This window comes from Pelecanus crispus, chromosome 7 (genome assembly GCF_030463565.1).
Source record: "Pelecanus crispus isolate bPelCri1 chromosome 7, bPelCri1.pri, whole genome shotgun sequence".
Taxonomy (NCBI): domain Eukaryota; kingdom Metazoa; phylum Chordata; class Aves; order Pelecaniformes; family Pelecanidae; genus Pelecanus; species Pelecanus crispus.
In genome coordinates, this window is record NC_134649.1 from 370,140 (window position 1) to 397,760 (window position 27,621).

General features: G+C 69.5%; 5 protein-coding genes across 5 annotated transcripts; 3 read left to right on the top strand and 2 right to left on the bottom strand.

The window, feature by feature from the left end:
- Window positions 1-4,321: 4,321 nt before the first annotated feature.
- On the top strand, window positions 4,322-6,347 carry LOC142593916 (peptidyl-prolyl cis-trans isomerase FKBP8-like). The gene is given in 7 exon segments (XM_075714112.1): window positions 4,322-4,556; window positions 4,726-4,960; window positions 4,962-5,063; window positions 5,154-5,371; window positions 5,464-5,636; window positions 5,709-5,786; window positions 5,895-6,347. Coding segments are annotated over 7 exon segments (1,494 nt in total).
- A 153-nt stretch (window positions 6,348-6,500) lies between these two features.
- On the top strand, window positions 6,501-7,020 carry SERF2 (small EDRK-rich factor 2). The gene is made up of 3 exons (XM_075714439.1): window positions 6,501-6,528; window positions 6,730-6,838; window positions 6,951-7,020. The coding sequence occupies exons 1-3, from the start codon at window positions 6,522-6,524 to the stop codon at window positions 7,012-7,014; spliced, it is 180 nt and encodes a 59-aa protein (XP_075570554.1). The 5' UTR covers window positions 6,501-6,521; the 3' UTR covers window positions 7,015-7,020.
- A 5,622-nt stretch (window positions 7,021-12,642) lies between these two features.
- Window positions 12,643-16,374, bottom strand: SERINC4 (serine incorporator 4). Its single transcript, XM_075714398.1, has 12 exons — window positions 16,324-16,374; window positions 16,059-16,205; window positions 15,502-15,680; window positions 15,322-15,401; window positions 15,136-15,229; window positions 14,861-15,072; window positions 14,498-14,593; window positions 14,294-14,420; window positions 13,915-13,987; window positions 13,568-13,619; window positions 13,312-13,468; window positions 12,643-12,859 (listed from the first exon to the last, which is right to left on the bottom strand). Exons 1-12 carry the CDS (start codon window positions 16,372-16,374, stop codon window positions 12,643-12,645), a joined length of 1,485 nt encoding a protein of 494 aa, XP_075570513.1.
- A 3,451-nt stretch (window positions 16,375-19,825) lies between these two features.
- HYPK (huntingtin interacting protein K) lies at window positions 19,826-21,000 on the top strand. The gene is made up of 4 exons (XM_075714508.1): window positions 19,826-20,014; window positions 20,198-20,253; window positions 20,537-20,588; window positions 20,817-21,000. Exons 1-4 carry the CDS (start codon window positions 19,826-19,828, stop codon window positions 20,910-20,912), a joined length of 393 nt encoding a protein of 130 aa, XP_075570623.1. The 3' UTR covers window positions 20,913-21,000.
- Window positions 21,001-21,540: 540 nt separating this feature from the next.
- Window positions 21,541-25,859, bottom strand: MFAP1 (microfibril associated protein 1). The gene is made up of 9 exons (XM_075713904.1): window positions 25,781-25,859; window positions 25,463-25,682; window positions 24,674-24,803; window positions 24,179-24,366; window positions 23,550-23,658; window positions 23,313-23,473; window positions 22,884-23,043; window positions 22,085-22,174; window positions 21,541-21,930 (listed from the first exon to the last, which is right to left on the bottom strand). Exons 1-9 carry the CDS (start codon window positions 25,857-25,859, stop codon window positions 21,748-21,750), a joined length of 1,320 nt encoding a protein of 439 aa, XP_075570019.1. The 3' UTR covers window positions 21,541-21,747.
- Window positions 25,860-27,621: the final 1,762 nt, after the last annotated feature.

The following is a 27,621-nucleotide window of genomic DNA, read 5'->3' on the forward strand; positions in this document are numbered from 1 at the left end:
GTGCCTGGCTTGCAGGTGTTTCTGCTGCTGCTGTCAGAGGTGAGGCAGGTAGCCTGTCTGTGGGGCCAAATTACACTGAGCAACAGGGAGCCCTGTGGCAGCAAGTGCCAAGCTCTCTTACCGCACGTAATCCGGGATCTCTGCTAAGGAGCAACTGTGAGCCTGGGACCTGGCATCTGGCAAGGAGCAGAAGATCCACGAGGGTTAAAGACCTTCTGGAGCACCTCTCCTCCACCTCGGCCAGAACCTGTCCTGCCCCGGGCTTGCTGGAAGGCCCCTTCCCTAAAGCTGAGCTTGCAGTCACGCAGCTCTGGTGGGCACAGAGCCCTTGGCCCACCGGGGAGATCCCAGCAGCCTTTCAGGGAGCGCCGGGGGACAGCAGGGTGCAGGGTCTGCCCCGCTCGGCCATGCAGCTGCAGCAGAGACAGCCCCAGGCCATGAGGCTGGGCAGTTCACCCAGGCTTGCACCGTCCCCATGTTTGCCTTGGCCCTCTGTGCTAAAGCCCCTCTGCTTGCCAGGAGTCCTGTTTTGGGCCACCCACCACCTCCCAGGGTCTGGTCCAGCTTCTGCTGCACAAGCTGGCAAGGCCAGCCCAGTGCTCCTGGGCTGTGTCCCTGGCCCCCCTCCCCAGGCAGCCCCTCACCTCTGGGGGCAGAGAGGTGCTGCTCCGGGCGCGGGGCACTCTCCTCCCGGTCATCGCCGGCCACCTCCTCGCTCTCTGGGCTCTCCAGCTCCCCAGCATGGCTGCTGGGGGGCAGAGGCCCAGCTTGCTGCTGGCCCCATGCTCCTGGGTGCCGTGTGCTGAGTGTCTGTGAGCAGCTCCGGTGCCACTCTTGCAAGCCAGGGCCAAATGCTGGGGCCTGGGACCTCTTGCTGGCTCTTGGATCTGAGAAATCCAGCAGTGCCAGGCGCTTCTGAAAGACAAACTCGCTCTGCCGTAGGCCTGTCCCGGACCCCTGCGCTGGGACCTGGTGCTGCAGCATCTCCCACCAGCTTCAGCCTGCGCAGCCCAGGGCCTCTGCATCTGATTCATGTCCGCGGCTCAGGTGTGCCCTGTCCTTTGGGATGTGCTGGGGGTGTCACAGCAGGGCCAGCTCCCCCACTGCCCAGGGGTGGCCAGGGCAGAAGGCAGGGGCAGACTCCAGAGCCCCAGAGCAGTTGGGCTGGGGGGCCTGAGGGGGCTTTGCTGGGAAGGAGGCACGGAGAGGAAGAAGCCTGATGCCTTCAGGAAGCAGCTATACTGAACCAGGCTCTCCCCACACGCACACACAGGGGATTTTTGCTGCTGGAGCCCATGAGCACTTACCACCCCTGGAAGGTTTCTGCTGGTGGCCTGAGGGGAGCCGTGCTCCGGAGGCTGCTGCAGAGGCACCAGGAAGGACGGGGCCGAGGGTCTGCAGTCCTGGCTCCTGGGGCACGAGAGACAGCAGAGACCAGAGACCAAGGCTGGGGAAGGCAACTCCAGACACCAAGTGCCCAGGCAGCAGAGGGGTGGGTCCAGTCTTGCCCAAAGGGTGCCGAGTGAATGCAGCGTGCCCATGGCTGGACCCCAGCAGCGATCGAGCACCCCCAGACACTGCTGCTCTCACTGTTGCTTGCCCCAGGGCTCCCGCTCTACCTGTGCTGCAGCAGGGCAGCCCGCTGCGGCTCCTGGGCCGTGTTCCCTGGCCAGTCCTCCTGTGCCTGGCCTGCCTGGGTCCCCTTCACACGGTAGCGGTGGGCAGTGGCATCCAGCTCTGTGACCTGGGGCGGGGGGGCACAGCAGGGTGGGCATGGTCCAGCGCTCTCACACCCGAGCAGGCGCTGCAGCCAGCACCCTCACCTCCTCCAGCGCTGCCAGCAGCCGTGCCCCGTCAGGCCTGCCTGCCGGCATCCCATCCAGCTGCTGCAGGAGCCTGCTCTTGTGATGGGGCCTCAGGGCCCGGTGCTGAACCAGGCTTTGAACAGAAGCCCTGGGGCTGGCTGTTGTAGGGACATGGACATGGCAGGCAGAGCCCTTCCCTAGCAGGCCGGTCACACCGACCTTCTCAGGAGCTGTGACACCTTTGCCTGTGGACACATCAGGACAGAATGGGGTCAGCCCCTGGGGGTAATCACACCAGGTTCTGCTTTCCTCCCCCATCAGTCTCGGCACATAATAGCCCCCCAAGCCCCTGTGCCCCCAGCCCACCATGCCCCCCCCCCCCCCCATGGCTGAGGGGACAGGGACACTGTACAGTTCTCCCAGTGCCACTGGTGCCTCCTGCTCACTGGTGTGGCCTGAGACCCCCAGACGTGGAGCTGCCACCCGGCCATGGCGAGCAGCACCCACCACGTCCCAGGGCCAGCTGGTCCCTGAGGAGGCAGCACCGTTGTCCCAGGGGAACAGCAGGGCCGCCGCAGCCATCAAACCCCAGCCTGGCAGGGGGTGAAGGCTCAGCACCCACTGTCATTCGGGCCAGTGCCGCCCGCAGCACCCCACTAACCGTAGCCAAGCACAGCCGCATCAGGCTCAACAACTGCTCTGCCGCAGGGCTCCTTCCCTAAGGACACACACTCCCGCGGGGGTGGGCAGGTGCTCTCCCAGGCACAGACTGTGATTTTCTCCTGGATGCTGCCCAGGCTGTCCAGGCAGCTCTGACCTAGCCTGGGAGAAGACAACACCTCCCACCAGCTGAGCCCAGCCTGCTCCCCCTGGCCCCATGCGATGCCCAGAAAGGCCCTGCAAGGTGGGCACCCCAGCAAGCACGGGAGCAGGGAGTCTGTCCCCAGACTGTCTCCAAAGGCCCCGGCTCCAGGGCTGCCGCTGTCCCAGCGCTCTGGATGCCCCTATGGGGACCGGGGGGCTCAGGATGCCACGAGCTCGGGGAGGGCGTCGGGGACTTTTAGACCCCAAAAGCACCGGGCTGCTCAGCCGGGGACACCGAGGAGAGCGGGAGCGAACCCGGCTGGTGGGGGCCGGGACCCCGTGGCCGCGCTCCCACCCGTCTGTGCCCGCGGCCCCGCCAGCGGGAGCGGGGCTGGGGCTGACCCCGGGGCGGTGCCGCCGGCGCAGCCCCGAGCGCAGAGGGACCGGCGGCCGGCCCCGCGGGGTCCGGCGGGCTCACCGGGGCACGGCCAGCCGCACGCACTCGAAGCTGCCCTGCGGCTCGTCCCGGCTGCAGCGGGAGCGGGAGAAGGTGAAGAACCGCGGGGGGGTCCCGGGGCCTCCCGGCACCGTCAGGCACTGCCGGCGGGACGGGCCGTCAGGGCCGCGGCCGCCCCGAGCCCCCCCGTCCACCCCGCGGGGCCGCCCCCTGCTCCCACCGGCGGGAGCACCGGTGCCGCCGGCCCGGCCCGCGGGGACCCGGCCCGGCCCTCCGATCTCCCCGGGTCCCCGATCCACTCATCCCCGGCCCCCCGCCGCCGTGGCCGCCCTGGGTTCCCCGGTCCCCCCCGGTCCCCTCCGGTCCCCCCCGGTCCCCCCCGGTCGCCCGCTCCCCAGCCGCCCTGGGTTCCCCGGTCCCTCCCGCCTCCTTGTCTTCCCTGGGTTCCCCAGTCCCCTCCCCGGTCCCCCCCGGTCCCTCCCGGTCCCACCCGGTCCCTCCCGGTCCCTCCTGGTCGCCTGCTCCCCGGCCGCCCTGGGTTCCCCGGTCCCCTCCCCGGTCCCTCCCGGTCCTCCCGGTCCCCCCGCTCCCCGGCCGCCCTGGGTTCCCCGGTTCCCCCGGTCTCCCCACTCACCCCCCGGCTGCCCTGGAAGGCGATCACGGGCCCCGGCGCCCCCTGCAACAACAAGCGGGGCCCGGTGAGTCCCGCCTGCGCCCGCCGCCCCCGGCCCTCCGGCCCGGCCCGGTCCCACCTGCCGCCGCCCGCAGCCCCGCAGCGCCCGCGCCGCCGCCGCCGAGAGCCGCACGTGCAGGAGGCTGAGCCGGGGGCCCGGCCCGCAGCGCCGGTACCGGAGCCTCCCGCGCAGCTCCGCCCGCGGCCGCGGCATGGCCCGGAGTGCGGGACCGCGGCGGGCGGGGCGGGGCGGGGCGGGGCGGGCGGTCCCGGGCCGGTCCCGGGGGGCAGCGGCGGGGCGGGAGCCCCGCACCGGGGCTCGGCCTGAGCCGGCTATTTTTGCCGCCGGCCCGGGCTAATCCCCTGAGCGGCTTCCCGGCGTTAGGTAACGGCGCGGCGGGATGCGCCCGGCGGCGGCGGCGGCTCCGGACCGGGCAGCCCCGGGCGGTCGCGGCGCGGCGGGGCCGGCGGCGACGCGCCCGGTGCGGGCTGGGGGCCGGGGACGCCCGCCGCCGAGCCCCGGGGGGGCCCGGAGCGAGGCCGGCCGGTAGCGGCGGGCGGCGAGGCTGGCCGGGGGCGGGCATGCCGGGACCCTTGCCCGGCGGCTCCCCGGAGAGGGAGGCGGGGGCCGTGGGGCGGCCGGGGGGGCCCGGCCGGGGCAGGCGGGTGCGGTTCCGCCTGCCCCACACCGCCATCGCGCTGCCGTCGGTGTGCGAGGAGGAGCGGCTCTTCTACCGGCGGCTGGAGGCGCTGGCGGCCCCGGGGCCCGGCGGCTTCGGGCCGCTCTTCGCGGCCGACGGCTGGAGCGACCTGACGGGTGAGCGCCCGCGGGCGGCCCCGGGGGAAGCCGGGCCGGGCGTGCCGGGGGGAGCCGAGCCGGGGGTGCCGGAGGAAGCCGGGTCGGGGGTGCCGGGGGGAGCCGGGCCGGGGGCGTGCCGGGCCCCGGGGGTCCCGGTGCGGCTCTCAGGGCCGCCCCCCCCCCGCAGAGGACCGGCTGCTGCGGAAGCGTGTGGTGCGGGACGGGCAGGGCGGCCCGCGGCCGCGGCCGGGCCAGGAGGTGTCGGTGAAGGTGCTGGGCGCCCTGGAGGACGGCGGGCTGGTGGAGCGGGACCCGCGGCTCAGCTTCGTGCCAGGCCACGGCGACGTCGTGCAGGTCAGCCCCGGCCGGGCCGCGGTGCGGGCTGAGCGCCTCCCGCTACCGCGCCCGGCCAGCCCCGCCGTGCCCGCGTCCGCAGGCGCTGGAGCTGGGCGTCCCCACCATGCAGCCCGGGGAGGTCTCCTTCTTCCTCGCCGCCTTCCCCTACGGCTACGGCCGCCCGGGCAGGTAGGGCGGGCGGGCGGGCGGGGGCCGGGAGGGCCGGGGCCGGGGGGTCGAGGCGTCGGGGGCCGGGGGCAGCCGGCGCTGTGCCCGCAGGGAGCCCGACGTGCCGCCCGAGGCACCGCTGCTCTTCGAGGTGACGCTGCTGGAGGTGCGGGACGGCCCCGAGCGGCAGCGGCTGCCGCCCGCCGCCCTCCTGCGCCTGGGCGCGCAGCGGAGGGAGCGGGGCAACTTCCACTTCGCGCGGGGCGACTTCGCGGCAGCGCTGCGCTCCTACCGCCTGGCCCTGCGCGCCCTCGACGGCCCCGCCGCCGGTGAGACCGGGCGGGGAGGGGGGAGCCGGGGCTGCGGGGCTCCTGGGGGGCTCCTGCAGGGCCGGGGCGCTGAGGCCGCGCTCGCCCCGCAGCCCCGCCCGGGCCGCAGGAGGAAGAGGAGCTGCGGGAGCAGCGCGTCAAGTGCTTCAACAACTGCGCGGCCGCCGAGCTGAAGCTGCAGCGGGCGGGCGAGGCGCTGGCGGCCTGCGAGGCGGCCCTGCGCATCAGCCCGGACAACGGCCGGGCCCTGCTCCGGCGGGGGCAGGTGAGCCCCGCGCCGCCCCCCGCCCGCCCGCCCCGGCCGCCCGCCCGCCACCGCCCCCTCCTCTCCCCGCAGCTGCTGGCGCAGCAGGGCCGGGACGCGGAGGCCGCGCTCGTCCTGAGGAGAGCCCTGGAGCTGGACCCGACCAGCAAGGTCCGGCGGGGCGGGCGGGGGTCCCGCGGGAGCCCGGCTCGGGGGGCACCGGGGCCGCCGGGGGTCCCGCCGGAGCCCGCCCCGCCGCAGCCGCCCCGCCGCCCGCAGGTGATCCACGCCGAGCTCTCGCGGCTGGCGAAGCGCCGGAGCCCCCCGGCCCCGCAGGAGCCCCGCCACGGCCCAGCGCCGCCGCCGAGCCCCGGGTGCGTAGGCGCGCCGGCGAACCGGGCCGCCCGGGGACGGGCCGCGGCGGAGGGGGGGCGCGGGGGCGGTCACGGCGGCCCCTCCCCGGAGCCCCCCGGGATGGCGGACGGGCTGCGGGGCCCGGCCCGGCGGCTGCAGCGGCTCCGCGCGCCCGGCCGAGGGGCGGGGAAAGCGTTGGCCACGCCCCTTTTCCCGCCCCACGTCGCTCGCCCCGCCCCCCGCACGGCTTCGGGGCCCGCCCCCCGCGTCATGACGGGGCGTGGCCCGCTCCCTGTGCGTGGGCGCGGCTCCGCGGCTCTGGCGCCTGCGCCGCAGCTTCCGGCTTTTTCGCCCCCGCCGGCGGAATGGCAGCCGTAGCCCGCGGCCAATCAGGCGGAGCGTAGCCTGAGCGGAGGGCCAATAGGAGGGCGGTGGGGGCAGGCTCAGCGCGGCGATTGGCTGTGCCGCGCCCTTAAAGCGCGGGGCGGGGCGGGGCGTGGGGGGGCCAGTGCGGGACGTGGCGGCGGAGCGGAGGGCGGAGGGAGCGGCGCCATGACCCGTGAGTGCGGGCCGGGCCGGGCCCGGGGGAGTGGCGGCCCCGTTACCCGCTGGGCCGGGGGCGGGGGGTGGTGGTGCGGTGCGGCGCGGCGCCGTGATCCGTGATCGCGGGGCTGGGCCGCGGGGCCAGGGCCGGGGCTGGGCCTGGGCCTGGGGCCGGGCCCTGGGGCTGCGCTGTTCTGAGGCGGCCGCGCCGTCGCAGGCGGGAACCAGCGCGAACTGGCGCGGCAGAAGAACCTGAAGAAGCAGAGCGACTCGGGCAAGGGCAAGCGGCGGGACGACGGGCTCTCGGCCGCCGCCCGCAAGCAGAGGTGAGCGCCGGGCCGGCCCCGCCGACCCCCTTCCTCCCCCTCCCCGATCCCCGTCCCCGTCCCGGCGGTGGTGCCGGTACCGCGGCCAGCCCGGCGACGCGCTCTCCCGCAGGGACTCGGAGATCATGCAGCAGAAGCAGAAGAAAGCCGATGAGAAGAAGGAGGGCGCCAAGTAGCCCGCGGCCGGGCCGCCGCCCTGGGGCCGGGCCGCCCGCCGGCAGGATGCCCAGCGCAGTCCCGGGGCCGGGCCGCCCCGCCGGGGACCCCGGTAGCGCCCTGCGGCCGCCTCGGGTCCGTCTCCTATTAAAGTAGCTTGTGGAGCTCTGCAGGCCCTGTCTTCTCCCTCCGTGCGCCCGGGCGGGGGGGGCTGGGGCTGCCTGGGGAGCGGGGGGGCACCGCCGCCGTGCCCCCGGCTAGGAGGGAGCCTGCGCGGCCGCCCTTCGTCTGGCGAAGAGCAGGGATGGGCCGTGCGCGGCTGTTGCGGTGCGGAGCAGCTGCATCCTCACGGTGAGGAACAAAGGTGGGGCCTGGCCTGTGGTGTCTCCGTGGGCATCACCGGGGGGGTCAGAGCAGCCCGTGGGACCCCGAGCGCAGCCGCGGGCATGTAGGGAGCCTCGGAGGCGAGGTGTGGGCAGAGGGAGGTGAGGGGTAAATGCTCTGGGGAGGATGGGATTGCTGGAAGCCCAGAAAAATGAAGCCAGAAAAGGATTGCAGCGGAGAGGGACGGGTTGTAGTGAGGGCAGGAGGGAGGGCTCGGGCTGGGTGTGGGGAGGCGATGGGGGTCTGGGGTCGGGGAGATGGCAGCCGGGCCTGCGCACGGACTGAGCTGCTCCCGCAGCTGCTGGGACAAGCAGGCGCAGGAGCTGAAGCGGGGTGAGCTGCCTGCTCCGCAGCACCTCTGTGGGCACAGTCAGAGCAGGGGATTGTTCATGGAGAGGATGTGAAGCCGCAGCGAGCCCACCTCCTGCGCTAGGTCCAGCAGCAGCGCGGAGCTGCCCTCAGAAGGACGCTGAGGTCCGGTCCAGCGCTGTGGCCTTGGCTCTGGCCCACTGTCCGCTTCCCTGCGGGGCCATGAGCTGCAGCATCAGCCGGTCCCACCACCCTGGCAGGACAGAGCCCGGCAGCCGCCGCGAGCCCTGCGCAGCCTGGAGCTGGGTGCCGTGGCAGGCAGGGCTCCTCACCGCGCAACGAGCACCGCAGCCTCCACCATGTTGGCGCCATCCCTGGCGCTGGTCTCGCAGAACGGGGAGCTGGGGGGAGCAGTGGAGCAGTGGGTGTCAGTGGGGTCCCCGCTGCCCTGGGCGCCCACTCACCATGGCCAGCTGCTGCCTGTGGGCTCTGCACATCCTGGCTGCCTCTGGCAGGCCGCGCTGCGGGTCCCTCTTGTTCCCCACCAGCACAAGTGGCGGTGGCCTGCAGCAGGGAGGGGTGGCTCAGGGCTACGTGGGGCTGGCAGCCTCCAGCCGCAGCACTGCCATGGCCCATCTCCTCCAGGAGCCACAGAGCTCTGTTCCATGCACCAGCTGCCTTCTGTCATGCCTGTGCCGTGCCCGGGAGCAGAGTGTGGTTCCAGACTCTGCGCAAACACCGGCAAAAGGGAAAAGCTGGGGGGAAGCATTCCTGCTGCTCCCAGGGGCTGGCCCTGCGCCTTGCTTAGCAAGCAGCCCGGCTTGCTCCTGTCTTGTTCCTGCTCCCCAAGGACTGCCTGGGGCACGATACAGCCCAGCCTGCCCTGAGGAAGCCCCAAGGCCTCTGCCCCTCTCCATGGGGGCTGGGTGCCTGTCAGACCCTTCCCCTAGCTTGACGTCCCCAATGCACTGGTGGATGCTGAGGAAGCTGCTCCGGGAGCTGATCTCATAGAGGAGCAGCACGCCGTGGGCTTTGTGGAAGTAGGACTGGGTGATGCCCCGGTACCCGGGGCTGGGGGTGTCACTGCTGCGGGGTCAGGCCAGGCCCACCCTGCTGCCGGTGTGGCGACTGCCGGCCCACGGGGCTGCTGCTGGAGCAGGACCTGGCCCTGGCTGTGAGAGCCCCAGCCCCGTGCTCTCGCCTCTCCCGCCCGGGGGGTTCCCAGATCTGTAACGTGGTTTGCTCCTGTGCCTCTCCGGGGGTGCTCGGGGGGGCGGCACCGAGGGTGATGGAGATGTCTCCTCTGAACTCGTGCGGAGGTGCAGCAGGAAGCCGGACTTCCCTGTGCCCCTGCCCCCACCAGCCGGTACGTGGGGCAGGGGGGCACCAGCTGGTATGTGGGGCAGGGGGGCATGGGTTCCTCTCCTCTCGCACCCCTGGTGAGACAAGCAGCGGTGGGGGGCCGGTGTGGGTGTGCCCCAGCTCCCCAGCAGCCTTGCCCTTCGCACCGGATGGGGAGTTGCCGGTTACCTCCGGTGTGAAGGCAGGAAGCTTCCTCTTGCTGCAGCGCCTGACAGAGCAGCGGGGTCCCTCTGCCTTGCTGGCCCGGGGTTTGCTGGGTGACAGATGCCACGGTGAGGGGCCTGAGCCTGGGAGCTGTGGGCAAGCAGACCTGTGTCCCTCTCCCCAGCCCAGGGTGCTGGGCCGGGGTCAGGTCCCTCACCTTGGTGCCTGGCGGGGGGCTGTCCTCCGAGCTGCGGCTGCCTGTGCTGCTGAGCGAGGAGGCTGTGTCCGTGCTGGAGGTCGAGCTCCCCGGCTGCCCGAGGCCGGCACCGCTGTGGCCCAGGTCTCCTGTCTGCCCAGGGGGCTGCAGCGGGGAGGGGGGCTGTGGTGGGAGTCGTCCCCTCTGCTCCTGTGCTGGAGGGCAGTGCTCAGGGAAGGGGGTCCGCAGCCCCTCCGCCCTCCATTGCTGACCTGCTGCGGGTGCCCTCCGGGTGGGCAGCAAGGGGGCTGCGGGTGAGGTGGCATTCAGCATGGAGGCACCCTGTGGGGGGTTGAGGGAGTACCCTGGGGTGGACTCTGTGGCCTCCAGTTCCAGGGGCTCATGTGGGTCCCAGAGTGCTGGCAGCAGCTCGTGTGCTGTGTTCCCCGCAGGCAGGGGTGCAGGCAGGGCGAGTGAGGGCAGCCGGGTCAGCCTGCCCCTGGGCCCGGCATCCCTGCCTTCCCCCACTGCTGGGGTGGGTGCTGCTCCTGTCCCTCCCCCGCTGTGTGGGTGCCAGCCCTGCGCTCTGCAGCGGCTGCAGGGCTCGCTGCTTGCGGGTTGGCGTGCAAGCCAAGCAGCAGGGCTGAGCGCAGCTGCTGTTGCTCTTGCAGAGGCTCCTGCTCATCTTCCTGGCAGGAGGGAGCAGCCTGAGGCCCGGGGGCAGCAGGGCCTGACCCAGGGGAGGGCTGAACCCGCAGCAGTGGCACCCCCCAGGCAGGAACATGTCCCTGGCTGCTCCCCCCGCTGCTGCCCGGCCAGGCTTGGATGTACTGCAGCATCCTGACGTAGCTTGCGAATGCCGGGTTCTCCTCCGCCATCTCCTGCAGGGTCAGCTGCTCCCTGCAAGGACACAGCATCCTCATGGCAGGGTCCCTGGGGGCACCTGCCCTCTCGGCTGGCACAGCCCCAACCCAGCAGGCACCCCGCACCTTGGGAGGCAGAGGGGCCCGGGGGGGTGCTGGGAAAGCTGGGGAGCGCCAAGGACACTCAGCGTCGCAGGGCTTGCCAACAACAGGCCTGGTGGGATGTGCCAGCAGCTCCGGGCAGGCTTCCCAGCTTCCTGTGCTCATGGCTGGGCTGAACAGGGCAGCGTTTCCCCAATGGGTGCCCGGCCCTCCCCACGGCCGCAGGGCAGGCAGGAGCGCACAGGGTCTGGCAGAGCCCCTCTGCCTGCAGCCGGGCTCAGCGGGGCACCCGCCGGCAGTGCCGCCTGCTCAGCTGCTGGAGCACTGCACGGGACTGGCGCTGGGCCACGTGCAAGCGGGGGTCTCCTGGAGAGCTGGGGGCAGCCCCACCATCCCCTTCCCCCCAAAATGCCACCTCTCACGCTGCTGGACCCGCTCAGAGAAGTCCCCCTGCAGCCACTCCAGCTCCGCCTGCAGCTGGGAGAGGCGGTGCTCGGCCTCTGCAGGGTGCGACACAGCCAATTGTTCTGGGCGGGGTGAGACAGGTCCCTGCTGGGGCACAGCGCGGTGCACTGGGGAGCCCTCGGGTGCCTGGGGTGCAGGGACCCCTGCCCGGCCCCCTCCCAGCCCTACCTGGGCCATGTCCCCAGGCTGGTGCTGCAGCCGCTGGATGCCCATCCCTGAGCCCCGCATGGGTCCCTCCATCTCCCGGGGAGGGAGAGGTGCAGGCCACAGCCCCCGGGGCAGCCTGGCACTGGGCGCTGCAGACCCCTGCCCCTGCTGCTCCCAGTGCAGCTGCCACCACTCCAGGCAGGGACCCTGCGGTGGCTGCACTGGGACCAGGACGGGGCCAGGCCAGGTCCCAGCGCTGCTCGTCCCATTTGGGGCCATATCCTGCCAGCTGTGCTGGTTCGGTGGGCACGGGGTCCCAGCCGTGGATGTTGGTCCCTGTCCAGCACCAGCCGCTGCCGCCACCACCGCGTGGGGCCCGTTGGGTGCAGCCGGTGCCGTGGCCCCGTGGTGCTGCCGGGCCCATGGAGCTGCCCTGCCTGCTTGCTCCACGGGTGGCATGGCGGCCCGGGGCCGGCCCATGATCCTGCAGCAGTGCCGGTACTGTGCTGTCCCGGGCAGCCAGGCTGGGCCGCCCCATGATGCCCTGGCTCGCTCCGGTGCCTGCACCAGTACCTGCACCCAGTGCCCCCGGCTCCCCCCGAGTCTCCCCTCCCGCCAGGCCCACTGAGGCACTGGGCACTGGCAGGTGCCAGGAGCTCTGTCCATCTGGCCACCTGTCCATCCATCCTCCATAGGCTTTTCTCAGCTGCAGAGAGCGGAAGGGGTGGAGGGAGGTCTGGGGATGCTGTGACCATGGTCCCCAGGGAGAAGGGCAGCTGCTGTGGTGGGACAAGATGGGGTGGGAGCAGCTGGAGCCGGGGCTGGGCATGGTGCCCACAGCCGTGTCCCCATGTGCCCGTGGGCTGACATTGTCCCCGGCATCCTGGGGCAGGTCCTTGGCCAAGCAGCTCAGGACAGTCCCTGCTGCCTGGGCAGGTGTTTGTCTGGGGCTCAGTGCCCTGACAGCCCGCTGGCACCTTTTGGGCCAGTGCACCCAGCACCATGTTGTGTGGGAGCCATCCCTGTGTCCTCGGAGCAGGGGGGCTGGCTCCTCCAGGGGCTCAGCTGGGAGCGTGCTGGGGGCACTGGCCATGGGCTGAGCACCCTCCTGGAGCCCCAGACCCCAGGCCAGCGCTCCCTGCTCTGCTCAACCCCCATCTCCAGCAGAGCCGCTCTGAAGGCACCCTTGGCCATGACTGCTGCATGGACAGGGCCGGTGCTGTGGGCACCTCCGTGCCCAGCCCCACAGCTGCTGCCTGCATGGGGACAGATGGCACAGGCTGAGCTCAGAGTTTTATGTAAAAATGTATTCAAGGAGCTATTTACAATGAGCACATGGCTGGCAGGCAAGCTGAGACACGGAGGTGGCCAGGGCAGAGCCCCGCTCCCCCGGCAAGCCCCGGGCCAGGGCAGATGGGCTAGTAAACGGTGCATGGCAGGAGCCGCCTCGTGCCATGCACCCGCCCCTTGGGTGGCCACAGCTCAGTGCAGGACCGGTGTCCCTGGGAGCTCCCACTTTTGGGTCCCCCTCAGGCTCTCGGATGCCGCTGTCTCCTGGGAGAGCAGGTCAGGGGAGGCCAGCGGGGCCAGGGCATGGGCATGGGCACAGGGCATGGCAGACACCAGCCGCAGCTGCTACCGCGTGCAGGGCCAGGCACAGTCCGTCCCAGCAGGGACTACGTGGAGACGCTGATGCGCTGCGGGGCACGTCGTCGTCGCAGGACACGCAGGGCTGGGCTGCTGCGCCGGTGCTGGGGGGAGCCGTGGAGGCAGAGGGGGCTCAGCAGCAGCCACAGGTAGAGCAGGACGCAGGCCCAGCATGAGGACATCTTCACCCAGAAGGTCGACCAGCTGCCGTGTGTGAAGGTGGTCTCCAGCACCGCATTCTCGTAGCTGGTGGGAGAGGGCAGGCGTTGGGTGCCTGAGGGACACTGACATGGGGGATCCCAGCACCAGCTGCAGCTGCCAGGTCACCCCGTGTCCCAGCAGCCACGTGTCCCTGGGCACATCCCACCTGCCATGGAGCCCCCCAGCCCTGCAGACCCCAGCCCCTCTCGCTGCAGCGCATGCAGCTCTGCAAAGCGGTGCAGGTTGGTGGGTGCAGAGCTACGCGCTTCCGCAGCAGGCGCCAGCTTGGTGACGCTGGCATGGCCCGGAGCAGAGGGCTGGTGAGGAGTGCGATGCTGCAGCCCAAGCCCGCGTGGGGAGCGGGTTGGAGCTGGCAGGGTGGTAATGCTGCAGGGGTGACAACGCTGGCAGGGCTGCAGCCCCAGCTGGATGGCTGCACTAGCAAGAGGGAAGGGGAGCGAGAGCAAGGAGCAGCGGGCAGCAGCGCGGGGCCCTACCTGAACCAGTTGGTGAGGGTCATCATGACGTAGAGCGAGGCAAGGAAGAAGACGAAGTGGAAGGCTGAGTAGCTGTAGACCACCCGGTCTCGCTCATCCTGGACGATGCACTGTCCCCCAGCCGTCTCCTCCACTTGCTCACACATCTGCTCGGTGCCTGGGAGAGCACACGGGCACGGCAGCTCCTGCACCCCCTCCTCGCAGGCGCAGCCGGGCTGGCACACAGGCGCCCGAGGGGGTGTGTTACTGCACCCACCTCTCAGCTCCTCCTCCATCTTCTCGGGGCAGCAGAAGCAACAGGAGGGTTTCTGCAGAGAGAGCACAGTGCACTGGCAACTGCTGCTGGGGCAGGGCAGCCCGGCCCCGCGGCCACTGCTGCGGGACTGACCCTGCTGCGGGATTTGGCCGTACCCGGCGCTGGGGCTGCCTGGCTCTGAGGAGCCGGCGCAGGCAGGGGTGTGCTGTGGGAAGCCCCCCGCGCTTGGCTGGACGAACCTGCCTTTGCGCCAGGCCTGGGGCTGGGATGGGGGCTCGGGCGGGCTTGGGGCAGCAGGTCTGGGGTACCCGTGGCACAGCTCAGGGAGGGGCAGCATCCATACTCACTTTAAACTCAAAGCTGTAGACTTTGACCATCCAGAGGGGCCCAAAGACCTCAGCGAGGTAGGAGGCTTCATTACTGTGCCCGGGAGAGAGGCAGAAAGCATAACACAGACCCACCGCCCTGTGCCAGGCCCCCAGCCCATCCCATGGATCTGACATGGCTGCAGGAAACCTGCCATGCCATGCCTGGGGTCACTGCGCTGCCCCTGCCCAGCCGCAGATGCCCAGCCTGCTCTGGCCCTGCCGTTCCTTGGGACATCCCCCTGCTCCGCTGGCCATGCCACTGGCTGGGGACCGGGTCCCCGCGTGGTGCCTATTGGGCTGCCCGTGCCCAGAAGGGACAGCGCTGCGGGCACCCTGCCCGCCCCGCGGGGACACGCACCATGCGAAGAGCACGCAGGCATACATGATGGTGGCCCCCAGGACAGCGACGGTAGTGTCCTCCGTCTGCAGCTCGTCCTGCCGGATGCCTGGGAAGCAGACGGTGAGGTTCTGCCCCTTGTAGAGCACTGTGGGGAGGCGGAGGTGAGACGGGTGCGCACCCTGGCCGGGGCAGGGGCTGCCGGTGGCAGGCAGGAGCACCCACCTCTCTCCGGGGGACGGCTGGACAGCGCGGAGAAGGTGAGGTACATCACATAGCAGCTGATGATTGAGGACTGCAGCAGCCCCGACCGTGGCTGCTCTGCATGGATGGGGTCAGAGGTGTTGCTGGAGCCCCAGGAGTGCCACAAGCTCCAGGCAGCTCCCTCCTGCCGCTCCCCTGCCCAAGGCCAAGGCACAGGAGGGGCCAGCAGGAGCCCTGGGGAGCTGGGTCCTCCCCAGGTACCCAAGCACTTGCATTGAGCTGGGACCCCACAGCCACCCCCACAGCCCCAGGATGCAGCCAGCCCTGCAACGCAGAGGCCCCTGCTGTGCCGTGCCGTGCCGTGCCATGCCATGCAGTACTCACTGAGCCGCACACAGGGCGTGATGGAGATGAAGGACATGATGCCGCAGAGGCTGCCGTTGACGGTGAGCAGCGCCTTGTTGAGGTGGCAGGCGGCCGGGTGGGTGTAGTACTTGTAGAGGAAGGAGAAGGCAGCGGAGGCGAGGGTGTAGAAGGCGGCCGTGGCCAGCAGCACGGCCAGGTACCAGCGCTTGTCCTGTGCAGCGCCCGTGAGCCTGCCGGGAGAGCGGGTGAGAGCGAGCAGCACGCAGGCGCCTGCCCGGCATGCCGGCACTCACCAATTCTTGTTCCAGGTGTGCGCGAAGGCGGTGATCAGCACCAGCTGGATGAGGATGAAGGCGAAGCCCCCACAGACGCCCGTGTAGTGCCAGGCTGGAGGGAGAGGGCAGAGGTGGGGCTAGCCCGGGGGGCACACAGGGGCTGCAGGCGGGGGCCCGGGGTGCCAGCTCAGGTGGGGGATGCACCTCGGATGAAGCTGTCCTCGGGGATGAAGAAGCTGGCAGCACAGAGCCCCACCAGTACCAGCAGCTTCAGGAGCCAGAACCTGCGGGGCAGCGAGCGTCTGGGAGACAGGGCCCCCGGCAGCCCCAGCAGCCCCGGCAGCCCCCGGCAGCCCGGCCCAGCCCCACGCCCCATCCCCGTACCCATTGTGGAGCTGAGCGCGGCAATCGGCACTGGAGCGCACGTTGAGGAGCAGAGCAGCCTGCACCAGGTGGAAGCAGGCGGTGCCGAAGCAGACCCGGTACACGGCCGAGGAGCCCACCAGCCGCTCGCAGTCCATGCCCCCGGGCAGGTGTTCGCACAGCACCGCCGAGAAGGGCACCTGCAGGCACGGTGAGCAATGGGATGGGGCTGCTGGTGTGCCTAGCACCCCTTGGTGCCCACGGCACCCAGCACCCCTGGGGTCCTGACACCCCAGCATTCCCAATACCTTCTCCATCCCCAGCACCCCTGGGACCCCCAGCATGCTGGTAAAGTCCTGCATCTTCGGCACCCATTCTTCCCTTGGCACCTCCAGCAACCTTGGCACTCCCAGCAGCCCTGTTACTCACAGTATCCCCAGCATCCCAGTACTCCTGGCTCCCCTGGCAGTTCTGGCACCCCCAGTGCACTCATGGTACTGCTGGGACCCCCAGCACCCCTGGGACCCCTGGCACCCTAGCAGTCCCAGCACCCTGGGTGTCCCAGCTCCCGCCATCACCTTCTCCCTGACAGCCTGGGCCACGGTGCGGGACAGCATGAGGCAGCACACAGCGGAGGCCAGGACATGCAGGAGCGTGTAGAGGATCCGGGTGCCCGTGGACACGCGGAGCCCGCGGCAGGAGCTGCAGCCACAACCGCAGCACAGCTGGGGGGGGGCATGGTCAGCAGGGACCCCACCGGGCCAGAGCTGCCCCTGAGCCTCGCCTGGCACCCCCACCCTGGTCCAGCCCCCCCCCAGTCCTTGACAGGCCCCTTGGTCCCACCTGGCAGAGCAGCGAGTGCAGGAGGCGGCCGTGCGCCCGTGTGCCCGCCATGGCCTGGCCTGGCTCTGCTCTGCCCTGCTGCCCTGATGGGATTAGGGGGATTGTCGGCTCGGCCCGCCCCGCCATCTGCTCGCTGCCACCCCCTGGCAGCCGCCGTCGGGGTGCTCTGCGGGGAGCCTGTCCAGGGTCCACCAGTGACCCCTTGCCCCAGGGAACCCTGCCTGGGACCCTGGCAGCCGGCTCGCGCAGGGACTGGCATGGGGGGCACGTGAGGTCTGCGGGTGCCATCACCTGCGTGGCGATGGCTGGTCCCAGAGCTGTGCTGTACGGTGTGGCTGGGGCGTGTGGGGGTCCCAAAGGGCTGGGGGGCTGCAAAGGCACCCACGGGCACAGAGGCACCCAAGGGTGCCCTGGGGGGGGTGCAGGGGCTGTGTGGGCAAGAGGATGGCAACAAGCACATCCAGCCAGAGAGCGGGATCTCCCCAGAGCGGGCAGGAGCTGGGGACAAACCAGAGGGATGCTGGGGGTCTGCTGCTGCCCCAGAGGCCCTGTGCTGGGTCCGGCTGGGCTGGCATCACCCTCCTTCTGCTCCTCCGCAGCTGCTTTGGCTTTGTGCTGGAACGGCCTTGACAAGGCGCAGGTGTTGGGGCTGCCGCTGCGCAGGGCTCTCTGGGGTCAAGGCTCTCCCTTCTTCCCACTCCCCCACAGCGAGGAGGGGACAGAGCCGGGACAGCTGAGCCCAGTGGCCAAAGGGGCGGCCCATGACACCGTGTCCCCTTGGCGGTGAGACTGGAGGCAAAGGAAGAGGAAGGGTTTTGGCTCCCAGCATGGCTGTTGCTTGGAGACTGGCTGGGCACCGGCTGCTGGTGGGAGGCAGTGAGCAACTGCCTTTACAGTCCTGGGGTTTGTTTTATTTTTCCTTTTTCCTTCACAGGTTAAAGTGCCTTTTATCTTGACTCACGAGCTTTTTTGCTTTTGCTCTTCCTAGTCTCTCCCCATCCCGCTGCAGGGGGGGAGAGGCTGTGTAGGTGCTCGGCTGCTGGCCGGGTCAGCCCACCACAGCCCCCTGGGATCCTGCGGGATGTTTCGGGCTGCCTTGTCCCCACACACATGCCCCTGCACTAGGAGCAGTGGGGGGAAAGGGCCCCGGAGGCTGTCACAGAGGTGGGTGCAGCACATGGCGCAGCGGGTGCAGGAGACGGAGGAACCGGCACGGGACCGACAGACACAGGTCCAGGTCTGGTACAGGAGGCCGCTCTCAGGGCTGGTTTCTGTTTGACTCCCTGGCAGGTTTGCCAGCCCAGTATGGCACAGCTGGACGCAGCCCCAGGCACCATGGGGACAGGACGGGAGGTGCCACAAGGCCGGTGCGAGGCCCTGGTGCCAACCTGGAGAGCTGGAAGCGGAGTCAGCCCCTGGCATCGTGGCTGGCTGACGGCAGAGCCCAGTGGCAATGGTGGCGCAGGGTCCCTGGCTGCCTGGCACGGCCCATGAGTCAGACCCGACCTGTGCTCGCCCACCCCGCGCCGGGAGCGCTCCCTGGTCAGGCACAGGTGTGCCATGGACCGGGGCAGAGCCCAGGGCAGAGCCCAGGGCTGTCCTCCAGAGTCAGCGGAGAGGGGCTGGAGCAGAGCGCTGTGCTGCCCTGGTCGGTAGCGCCAGGGTCCTGTAAAGATCCCCTGGGCTCAGCGCACTGCGAGGGAGAAGCAGCGCGGGGGCCAAGGCCAGAGAGCCGGGGCGGCCGCTCTGCCCAGCAGGGAGAAGGGGAGGCTGCAGTCCCACGGGGATGCTCTGCAGACCAGGGCAGGGGAGCGCTGCGCCTGTGGCATTTCCCCCCCAGGGTCTGCAGGTCCCACATCTCCCCAGTGCTCCAGCCTGGGCACCCAGCCCTGCCGAGCGGGCATGGAGCTGCCACCACGGTTTGGCCCCCCAGCACAGGGCCCGCAGCAGCGTCGGGGTGGCACCGGGGCTGGCTGGCTGCCGAGGCGGCCCTGGCAGCTGTGCAGCGTGCAGGGAGGAGCGTTCCTGGCACCGCAGCCCTGTGTGGCCACGCATGGCAGGGCTCCCGGGGCGCATCTCAGCACCCATCACCGCACAACAGCCACAACAGCCCCTGGCAGGGACACATCCCTCTGCCACGTGCCTGGGTCTGCCCGTGCTTTTGCCTTCAGGTGACAACCCCTTGGCTCCTGCCCCGGGGGCTTGAAGCAGCCACTCAGAGCAGCGTGGGGGTCTGCATGGGAAGGGCTCCCTGCCCCACCCCACCCTTGAGCTGCCTGGTACCGCACACAGCGTGGGGTGCAGCCTGTCCCCAGAGGGGCTGCAGTGTCCCCAGTGTCCCCATCAGGGCATGGTGGGAGATGCGTGGTGCAGGAGGGATGCGGTGGTGACAGAGAGGTGGGGGAGTCCCCATCCCTGGAGGTGTTCAAAAAACGGGCAGAGGTGGCACTTGGGGACATGGTTTGGTGGGCATGGGGGTGTTGGGTTGGTGGTTGCACTGATGATCTTAGAGATCCTTTCCAACCTTAGTGATTCCTAGTTTTACTTCATTAAAAAATAATCCAGCCACCAAGCCAGGAAACATGAAATTATGACTCTCCCCTTAACTGGTTTAGCGGTGGACTTGGTAATGTTAGGTCAATGGTTGGGCCGGATGACCTTAAAGGTCTTTTCCAACCTCAACGATTCTGTGACGACCTGGCTCTCCCCGGCCCGTGCCCGGGGCAGCCAGGCGCCATTGCTGCCGGGCTCCGGGGCTGCGCTGCAGGTACGGCACGGCCATCTCCCGCTTGCGGGCAGCGCCCGGGGAAGCCGCTTCGGCCGGTCCCCTCCTTCCATCGCGTGTGACTGCGGCGGGAGCCAAATCGGGATCCCTAACCCTCTTACCCGGCTTAGCGCCGGCTGGGCCGGCGGGCGGCCCGGGGGCCGCCGGCACCGAGCGCCCCGGGCCCGGGGGCAGCGCCCGCGGCAGACACAGCTCGGCCGCGCCCGGGACGGGGCCGCTGCCCGGGAAGCGGCGGCGAGGGCCGGGGCCGGGGCGGGACCGGGGCCTGGGGGCGGGGCGCGGAGGGGCCGGGGGGCGGGGCCGGGGCTTGGGGGCGGGGCCGGGACCGGGGCCTGGGGGCGGGGCGAGGAGGGGGCGGGTCCGGGGGCGGGACCTGAGACTGGGGGCGGGGCCAGGGTCTGGGGCGGGGGCGGGGCAGGACCGGGGCCTGGGGGCGGAGCCGGGGCCTGAGCCTGGGGGGCGGTGTCTGGCCCTGGGGGGCGGGGCCTGGCCTGGGGGCGGGGCGCGGAGGGGCGGGGACGGGGCGGGGCCGGGGCCTGGGGGGCGGGACCAGGGCCTGGGGGTGGGGCCAGGGCCTGGGGGCGGAGCCGGGGCCGGGACCTGGGGGGCGGGGCCGGGACCTGGGGGCGGGGCCGCCGCCGCTCTGCCCCGCCGCTGCGCTGCGCTCGCTGGTTCCGGCGGCGCACGTGACCGGAAGTGGAGCCCGGCGGCGGCGGGATGGCGGCGGAGGGGGACGTGGAGCTGGAGCTGGAGACGGAGCCCAACGGCTCCGGCGGCGGCGGCGGCGATGGGGCGGGCGGGCGCGCGGCCGAGAAGCCGCGGAAGCACGACAGCGGCGCGGCGGACCTGGAGCGCGTCACGGACTACGCGGAGGAGAAGGAGATCCAGAGCTCCAACCTGGAGACGGTGCGGCGGGCGGCGGCGGACCGGGGCGGGGGGCCGGGCGCTGCCTGCCCGGGGGGGCGAGCCGGGGCCTGAGCACCGCGCCTGTACGGCCGCCGCTGCGCCCGTCCCGGTGCCCGTCCCGGCGGGGCGCGGCGTTGAGCCGCCCGGTGCTGCGCAGCGCGGTGACTGCGCTCGTCCTGGCAGGCCATGTCGGTGATCGGAGACCGGAGATCCCGGGAGCAGAAAGCGAAGCAGGAGAGGTAACGGCCCGCGCTCGCTCGGGGCTCTGGGGAACGGCCCGGTCCGCGCCCGTTCCCCCACCGTCCCGCCCCTCGCAACACGGCCCGGGCACCGGGCACCGGCCCACGGCTTCCCTGCCTGGCGTCCCGTCCCTTTCCTGGGAGCCGGGGCGGCGCCCGGCATCCTCCCGGAGCACAGCCCTGCGAGGGGCTGCTCCCGCCCCGCTGCACAGCCGAACCAGCGGCCGGGGCGGTCACTGGCGGGGGCCTCTCGGTCACCGGTTTGTCTGTCTCTTTGCCACAGGGAGAAGGAACTGGCAAAAGTGACCATCAAGAAGGAGGACCTGGAGCTGATTGTGAGTAGGGGCGGGACGCCGGGTGGGCGGTGGCGTGTCCCAAAGCTCGGGTGCAGCCGACGTCTGGTCACCAAAACTGCACCGAATGATGAGGCTGGTGCACAGCTGCCCGTGACGCTGGGGCCGAGCGGGCGTGCGGCTGGGCAGCCCCCGCTGCCAACCCCCCCCAGCCCGGCCCGCGACGCTGTTCTGCGGCCGCTGTACGGGGGTGCGGCTGTTTCCCTGCAGATGACGGAGATGGAGATCTCGCGGGCAGCCGCGGAGCGCAGCCTACGGGAGCACATGGGGAACGTGGTGGAGGCACTCATCACCCTCACCAACTGAGCGCCGGGCCCGCTGGACGGGCGCTCCCTCGCCGGACGCAGGGTTGGCTGGAGACGCGGTGTGTTACCTTACCCAATAAAGGCACCGGTGGGAGTTTGCTGTCACTGTGGTCTGCACAGCGCTGGGCACCATGGGTCCCGTGGGGCATGTGGCGGCGAGCCAGGTGCAGTGACGGCTGCTCTCCTACACCCTGCCCAGGCCAGCGCCCCCGGGGCTGCGCCCGCCCACCCGCCCTGGCTCGCAGGAAGGTGCAGAGTAGGACAGCCATATTCCACAGACAGCATGGCCAGAATGTGTAAGAAAATGACTGCTTTAATCAAACCGACCCCCCCACCCCACCCCACATAGGTAGAAAAGCCACGCCCTGCAGAAACAGGGTGAGGAGATGGGGGTCACCACTGTTCCACACCAAAAAAAAGGGCCCAAAATGGCAATGGGGGAAGTACAAGTGATAGGGAGATGCTGTGGACCAGACGGGTATAAAAGTCCATTAATTCCTCCGAAAGCGGGTGTGCTGGAGCCGGGGGCGTTGCCGCGCTCCCCCACAGCCCTGTCAGGTGCTGCTGACACGCTGGGGGCGGCTGCTGGTGGGACGGTGGTGTGGCTGCGAGCCGGGCCAGCACGGACAGGCTGTCATCCTCCCCAGCACCCGGGCAGGGAGCCCGCCGGGTCTCCACAGTGTGGGGAGCGGGATACTGCGTCGACAGGGCAGGCGTGGTGCAGGGGCACAGAGGAAGGGCTTGTCACCACAGGAGTCCTGGCACAGCGCCGTGTCCCTTCTGTCCCTACCCAGGCTCCTGGCAGCTGGCAGAGAAATGCCCTTCTGCCCACTGCTTTAAGTGGTTTTTCGCTTCTTGGCTGAGGGTCTCTCAAAGACGTCGCGTACGCCCGCTGCTTTCTGCTTAAAGAACTTGGTGTTCTGCGCGCTCTCCTGGCCCCAGGCAGAGTCGAAGGAGGTGGTATCCTGGTCCACCAAGTGCGTGTACTTCGTCCGCCCCGAGCGCCCAAAGTTCTTGACCTGGGGAGCAGAAGAGCTCGTGAGCAGCCATCCAGGGAGGACGCAGGGACCCGCGGCTCCTCCCCGCCCAGCGCACGAGCTCCTGCTCCTGTCGAGGAACCGCGACCCCTCAGCGCGGCACACAGGCTGGACACCCTCCAGCCGGCACACCCACCTGCATGACTTTGGGCAGGATGGTCTTGTTGAAGTGGTCCTCGAGGGTCGGAGCGCTGAAGTCCCTCTTGTAAACCTCCTCATCCTCATCCTGCAGGAGAAGAACGCGCCTGCTCAGCCTGCAAGTTTCCAGCAAGTGCCAGAAGCCAGCAGAAGAGGGGGAGAGACAACAGAAGCCTGTATCGCTGCTCTGCCAGGGGCTGCCACAGTGCTTGCAATCCTATTAACCCACTGCCAAAGGGGGAGGACGCGAGCATTGTCCCCCAGGCCTGTCTCTGGTAGCCCCCCCTCGCGTCTCCTCAGGCCACTTCTCCAGAGCCCACGTGGAGCTGGCTTGGTTCTGGCAGGGTCCCCCAGCCCAAACAGCAGCACAGGGACACCTCTGCTGCTTCAGCTCCGTCTCAGCTGGGAACCCTCGACCTAACGTGCACTGGAGAGGCAGCGCAGGCCAGCTCCAGGCGGAACTGTGCCTGTCCTGCTCAGGCTCTGGAGAGCAGCTGCAGGCCAGCGCCTGGCAGGCCACCGTGGCGTCACCGCTCACCCTCTCCCAACCGCACTGGTGTCACTGCTCACCCTCTGCCTCAAGAGCTGCCCGAGTTCAGAGCACCTCGGTCGCTTCAGCCCCGTGCTGCCTCCGAGGGCCAGCTCTTGTCTCAGGGCATCCTCAGCCCCAGGGCACCGCGGGGGGAGGCTCCCCGCAGGGAGACGACGTCCCCGTGGTCTTGAACAGCCCCTCCGGCACGTAGACCCAGCCCCTGCTGCCGGCGCAGCCGTGCCCAGGCCCTCGCAGCACCACTCACCATGAAGAAGGCGCCACGGTGGTAGTACTTCTGCAGGAATTTGTATTTGCCCTTCACAGCCTTGTTGGTGATGACCTTGCCATTGGCCCGAAGCTCGGCCCGGCGCTCCTCCTCTGTCAAGTTCCGCATACGCTCGATCTCTGCCTTCTCCTTCTCCATGCTGGGCAGGAGAGAAACTCCTGAGACCCTGCGTCGCCACACCACCCTCCCGGGACAGCTGCTGTTGCCAGCTGCCATCCCATACATTTCCTGACTCTGCAGGGGAGCAGAGGCACCCCGAGGGCGGGCAGGAGAGGCTTTGGGCGCTTGGTCTAGCTCAGACCATGCTGCCAAAGGGAAGCCCGAGGAAGAGACGCCTCAACTGCCCACGGGCCTGCGGGGCCTGGGGCTGCGGGCTCTCAGCCTTGTGTCTACACAGACGATACTTACGCTTCTCGTTCTTCACGGTCCCGTTTGATACGCTTCAGCTCACGTACTTTCCAGGCTTCGTACTCCTCCTCATCGTTCTCATCATCTGTATCAAGTGCATCCAGTGCTGCCAGCGAGCGCTTGTTCTCCTCCAGTTCCTTCTTCGCTTCCTCTTCTACGATCTGCAGCAAGGAGCAGGCTAAGCTTGCTGTGGTGACTGCCATCCCCCCGTGCGACCCCCAGCCCACCCCTTGGCACCTTGAGCGTGTACTTGCGCCTCTCCTCCGCCAGCCTCTTCGCCTCCTGCTCCAGCTCCTTCTGCTTCAAGGCTTCTGCTTCTCGCTCCTGAACTGTGATCCGGTCCTTCCTGCAGGCAAGGACCACAACAGCTTTCAGCCTTTCCGTGAGCCAGCGCGGCCGCTTGGCTCCTTGCAGACTTCTCCCCTCTCCTGCACTGCAGCCACTTTCAGCCTTCGCTCTCTCCAAGGACGGGCTGAGTCCCAGGGCTCTCCCCTTTCTGGCGCTGCCCATGCCGGGGCTACCACGCTGTTGCCCTACGGCTGCAGGCGCGCACACGAGCAACGGGAGACCAAGCCACCAGCTGTGCGGCACAGCCTGCTGACGCCTTCCCTTTGCCACCGTACGGCACTTGCCCAAGGGCTCCGGTCAGACCCAGCTGCAACTGTGACCCACAGCCTGATCCCGCAGCGCCCAACGCAGCTGACAAGGGGCTGTCAGCACAGGGATCACCCTTCGCCCGCCCCGGGGAGGTGAACCGCTGCCCCACAGCAAGGAAGAGGAGACCACGGCAGCAGTGTCTGCTCGGCCCCTAGCTCCCAACTCCCGTGTCCTCACCCAGGGCTGACCCACGCGGCCGCGTCACCCACTTGCGGATGAAGACAGGTTTGAGACGTGGCTCCATTTCATCCTCGCTGTCTGTGTACTCCTCGTACTCAGACTCGGACTCGGACTCTTCTCCGGATCGACCCTCATCTTCCAACTCCATCACTTCCATCTCCTCGGTTTTCCTCTCCTGTGCTCGCTGACGCATCATCCCGCGCCGACGCTCGATCTCCTAACGGAGACAAACAGAGATGAGTTAGATGACCAGCCCCGCTACTGTTTCCGTCTGAGTCTTCTGTCCAAAACGTGTGACATCTGGAGTGCTGGTTACGAGATGATACGCCTGTCCCTCCGGATGCAGGGTGGCCTCTCCTGGCGTCCCGTCCCCACAAGAGGACAATAACCCACGAGTTAAGTCACGGCCAGCTGTGACATTTATCCAGGTCCACCAGACAGCCCACACGTCTGTGCAAAAGGCAGTTCCAGCCTGTGCCATTCAGGGGCTTCCCTAGGCCCATTATTTGGCTCTGCAAGCGCACCTCATCATCGATCTCTTCCTCTTCCTCTTCGCTGGTGTCCTCCCGCTCCAGGCGCCAAGCTTCCCCCTCCACCTCTGAATCGCTTTCTCCAACCACTTCAGGCTCCACGATTTTACGGTGTCTTGCCAGCCTGCAACAGACCCCAATTAAACAACGGCACTTCGAGCATAAAGAGGCTGCAAGAAGTTAACTATTCATGAATTGTTCCTAATGAGGCCGTGGTAAACGCCAGAACTGCCGAGCATGGGCAGACCCCACACGTTCCTTCCCAGGAGGCTGGAGTGGCCGGGCACTGGCAGCCCCTCCCTGTCCATGCTCCGAGTTGGAACACAGCTCCCAGGGGGAAGGCTCCCCGTTACTGGAACTGAAAGCAGCAGCAGCTCCACGGGAGGAGGCAAATGGCACTCGGTTACTCCCTGCCCGGAGCATACTTCATGTGACACCATCCCTTCTGACTACCCTGAGCCTCGGCACACTGTGTTAATTTTTATTTCAGAGGTAATAGCCCTAGATGCGGGGCTATGCCCTGGAAATGGTGAGTCCTGGTTGGAAGGGCTGCTCATGGCAGGGCCAGAGCCCGAGGACAGGGCAGCGCAGGCGTGAGAGAGTCAGAGACTCTCCCACGTTGCCCGGAGAACATCCTCAGCTTATGCCCGGCGTTCCTGCGATTCCTCACTGCACTGCAGCAGAGCGGGGTTCAGACCCCCCAGCCCCCTGCGAGCGCAAACCTGCAGGGAAGCACGGCAGGGGCGGGCAGAGACCCAGCTCCTCGCTGACCCCAGCACTCACCGCTCCTCCACATCTTCAGCGATGCGGTTCTGGAGGCGCCGGAGCCGGGGGTCGTTGGCGAGCTCCTCCTCCTGCTCCTCGGGCTCCACCTCCTGCTCCTTCGCCTTCTTGATGAACTGGAACTCCTCATCCTCCTCCTCCGAAGACTCCATGGGCGCGTAGTCGGGCCGCTTCCCCGAGACGTACCGCTTCACCTTCACCTTCTCCATGGAGAGCTCGCCTGCGGGCGCCCGGGCCGTCACCAGCGGCCCCGGGCCCGCGTCTCTCCCCGCCGCCGCCACGGCTGGGCCGGCCCCGGCCGCTGCCCCCCCCACTCACCCTTCTCGTTGCGGACGGGCACGGCGCCCGCCGTGGACTGGATCGGCGGCTGCTTCATGAGGGCGCTGGGGACCGACATGGTGGCGCCGGGGCCGGGGCCGAGCAGCGGCAACTGACAACGGCTCCTCGCAGCCGCTCACCCGGAACTGGAACCGTGCTCCCACTTCCGCCGGAAGCGGAGCGCGCCGCCGGCGAGTGACCGCCGGAAGTGAAGCTCGGCGTGGGGGGAACTTCCGGGTCGCTGCAGGCGGGGGTGGTCCGGGTGCTGCGGGCGGGGCCCGGTGCGGGCTGTGCGGTTCCCGTACGCGAGGCTGTGGGTTTTCCGCCACCCGCCGAGGCGCTGGGGCGAGGCGGCCGCCGGAGGGAAGGGCCGCCCTCGGGGTCGCGCACGGGGTCCCTTCGGGCAGCGGGGCAGCGCCGGGGCAGGGCTCCCGCTGGCCGGCCGGGGGGGCCTGGCTCCAGCCCCGGCCTCCCGCCTGGGGCGCGGCTCGCCAGGGGCCCCCGGCCGCGTCCGAGCGGTGCCGCAGAGGCGGGGGCGCTGGATTTAGGGCCCCGCCGCCGCCTGTTGCCGTCTGCTCGGGCATGGAAGCGTTTGCCCTGGGCGCTCGCTCTGCGCGAAGGGGAGGGGACCGAGCCACCGGGGGCCCCGGTGCCTCCCCGGCTGCCAGCCGGCCCACGGGCGGGGAGGGCATCGTCCCCTGCTGCAGACCCTGCGCCTGCCTCGGTTGCCGAGGTGAGCAGCTCCGGTGCCGGCAAGATCGGCAGTGGAGCACTCCAGCACAGTGCGCAGGGGGGATTTCCCGAATCGGGAACCTCCGCGGGAGCTGAGAGCCTCCAGGAGCCCGCAGTTCCTGCCCCAGCAGCTGATGAGACCGGGGCAGGGCTGGGAGCAACGGTGGCTGAGCCCCCCACGTGTATAAAGCCCCTGGGGAGCGCTGCCAACAGGGCGGGCAGACAGGGCCCGGCATGGCAGTGAGGGCACAGCAGCGAGGGCACGGCGCGGTGGTTTGTGCAGCAGTTCGCGCGGAAGGGTGCGCAGGAAGGGCGGTGAAGCTCTGCCAGCTCTACCACGGACCAGCCAGCAGAAAGCCACGGCCTCTCTAAACTCTGCACCCACCGTGACCGGCGCAGCTTCCCAGGCAGCTCTCGTGGGAACTTGCTGCCAGCTGGGCGCTGGGCTGCAGGCTGTGCCCGGCTCTTACGCCGGCACCAGAGTGCAGCAGGGAGCACACCTGCGGGAGGTGCGCCCAGGGAGGCGGCCTGCTCCGGTTAGAGCTCTGGGAGGAGATGAGTAGGTTGAGGAGTATCGGGGAGAGCGAGGGAGACTGCTGGAGTCGCACCCTGCCTTCCCTGGGACAGGCCCGACAGGCAGACAGGACACATGATGTCCGGATTCCCTGTCCTCTCTCTGCCTGACTGAACACGGTGACTTGAGGGACAGGGGGCAATGGTGACAAGTTCCTGCCCAGCGCAGCAGGCACGACTCCTCTGTGACCACCCCACCTGCCCAGTGCGCTTGCGTAATAGGTAGGAGGCTCTGCAAGTGGAACCGAATGATGAGGACGATGGTTCATCTAGCTTGGAGGCATCGCTGAGGTTAAGTCGGCCTACGCCCTGTGTCAGAACCACTTCCATAAAGAAAAAAGGGGTCATTGTCATAGGAGACTCCCTTCTGAGGGGAACAGAAGGCCCAATAGACTGGACCCGCTTCTTATGGAAGTCTGCTGCCTCCCCAGGGCCCAGGTAAAAGATGTGAAGAGAAACCTTCCTACCCAGGTACAGCCCTCTGGTTATTATCCATTATTGATTTTTTGGGTAGGCAGCAATGAAGTTGCAGCTAG

Bases quoted from the DNA above. Each gene is read 5' to 3' on its own strand.
- SERF2 (XM_075714439.1), top strand. The intron at 6,839-6,950 runs GTGAGCGCCGGG...GCTCTCCCGCAG, and splicing joins GCCGCCGCCCGCAAGCAGAG to GGACTCGGAGATCATGCAGC.
- SERINC4 (XM_075714398.1), bottom strand. From the start codon at position 16,374: ATGGCGGGCACACGGGCGCACGGCCGCCTCCTGCACTCGCTGCTCTGC. The intron at 16,206-16,323 runs GTGGGACCAAGG...GCCCCCCCCCAG, and splicing joins TGCACTCGCTGCTCTGCCAG to CTGTGCTGCGGTTGTGGCTG. The intron at 14,421-14,497 runs GTGGGTGCTCCT...GCCTCCCCACAG, and splicing joins CAGCCGTCCCCCGGAGAGAG to TGCTCTACAAGGGGCAGAAC.
- HYPK (XM_075714508.1), top strand. From the start codon at position 19,826: ATGGCGGCGGAGGGGGACGTGGAGCTGGAGCTGGAGACGGAGCCCAAC. The intron at 20,015-20,197 runs GTGCGGCGGGCG...TCGTCCTGGCAG, and splicing joins AGAGCTCCAACCTGGAGACG to GCCATGTCGGTGATCGGAGA. The intron at 20,589-20,816 runs GTGAGTAGGGGC...GTTTCCCTGCAG, and splicing joins AGGAGGACCTGGAGCTGATT to ATGACGGAGATGGAGATCTC.
- MFAP1 (XM_075713904.1), bottom strand. From the start codon at position 25,859: ATGTCGGTCCCCAGCGCCCTCATGAAGCAGCCGCCGATCCAGTCCACG. The intron at 23,474-23,549 runs GTGCCAAGGGGT...TCCTTGCTGCAG, and splicing joins GGCGCAAGTACACGCTCAAG to ATCGTAGAAGAGGAAGCGAA. The intron at 21,931-22,084 runs GTGGGTGTGCCG...TCTGCTCCCCAG, and splicing joins TCCTGCCCAAAGTCATGCAG to GTCAAGAACTTTGGGCGCTC.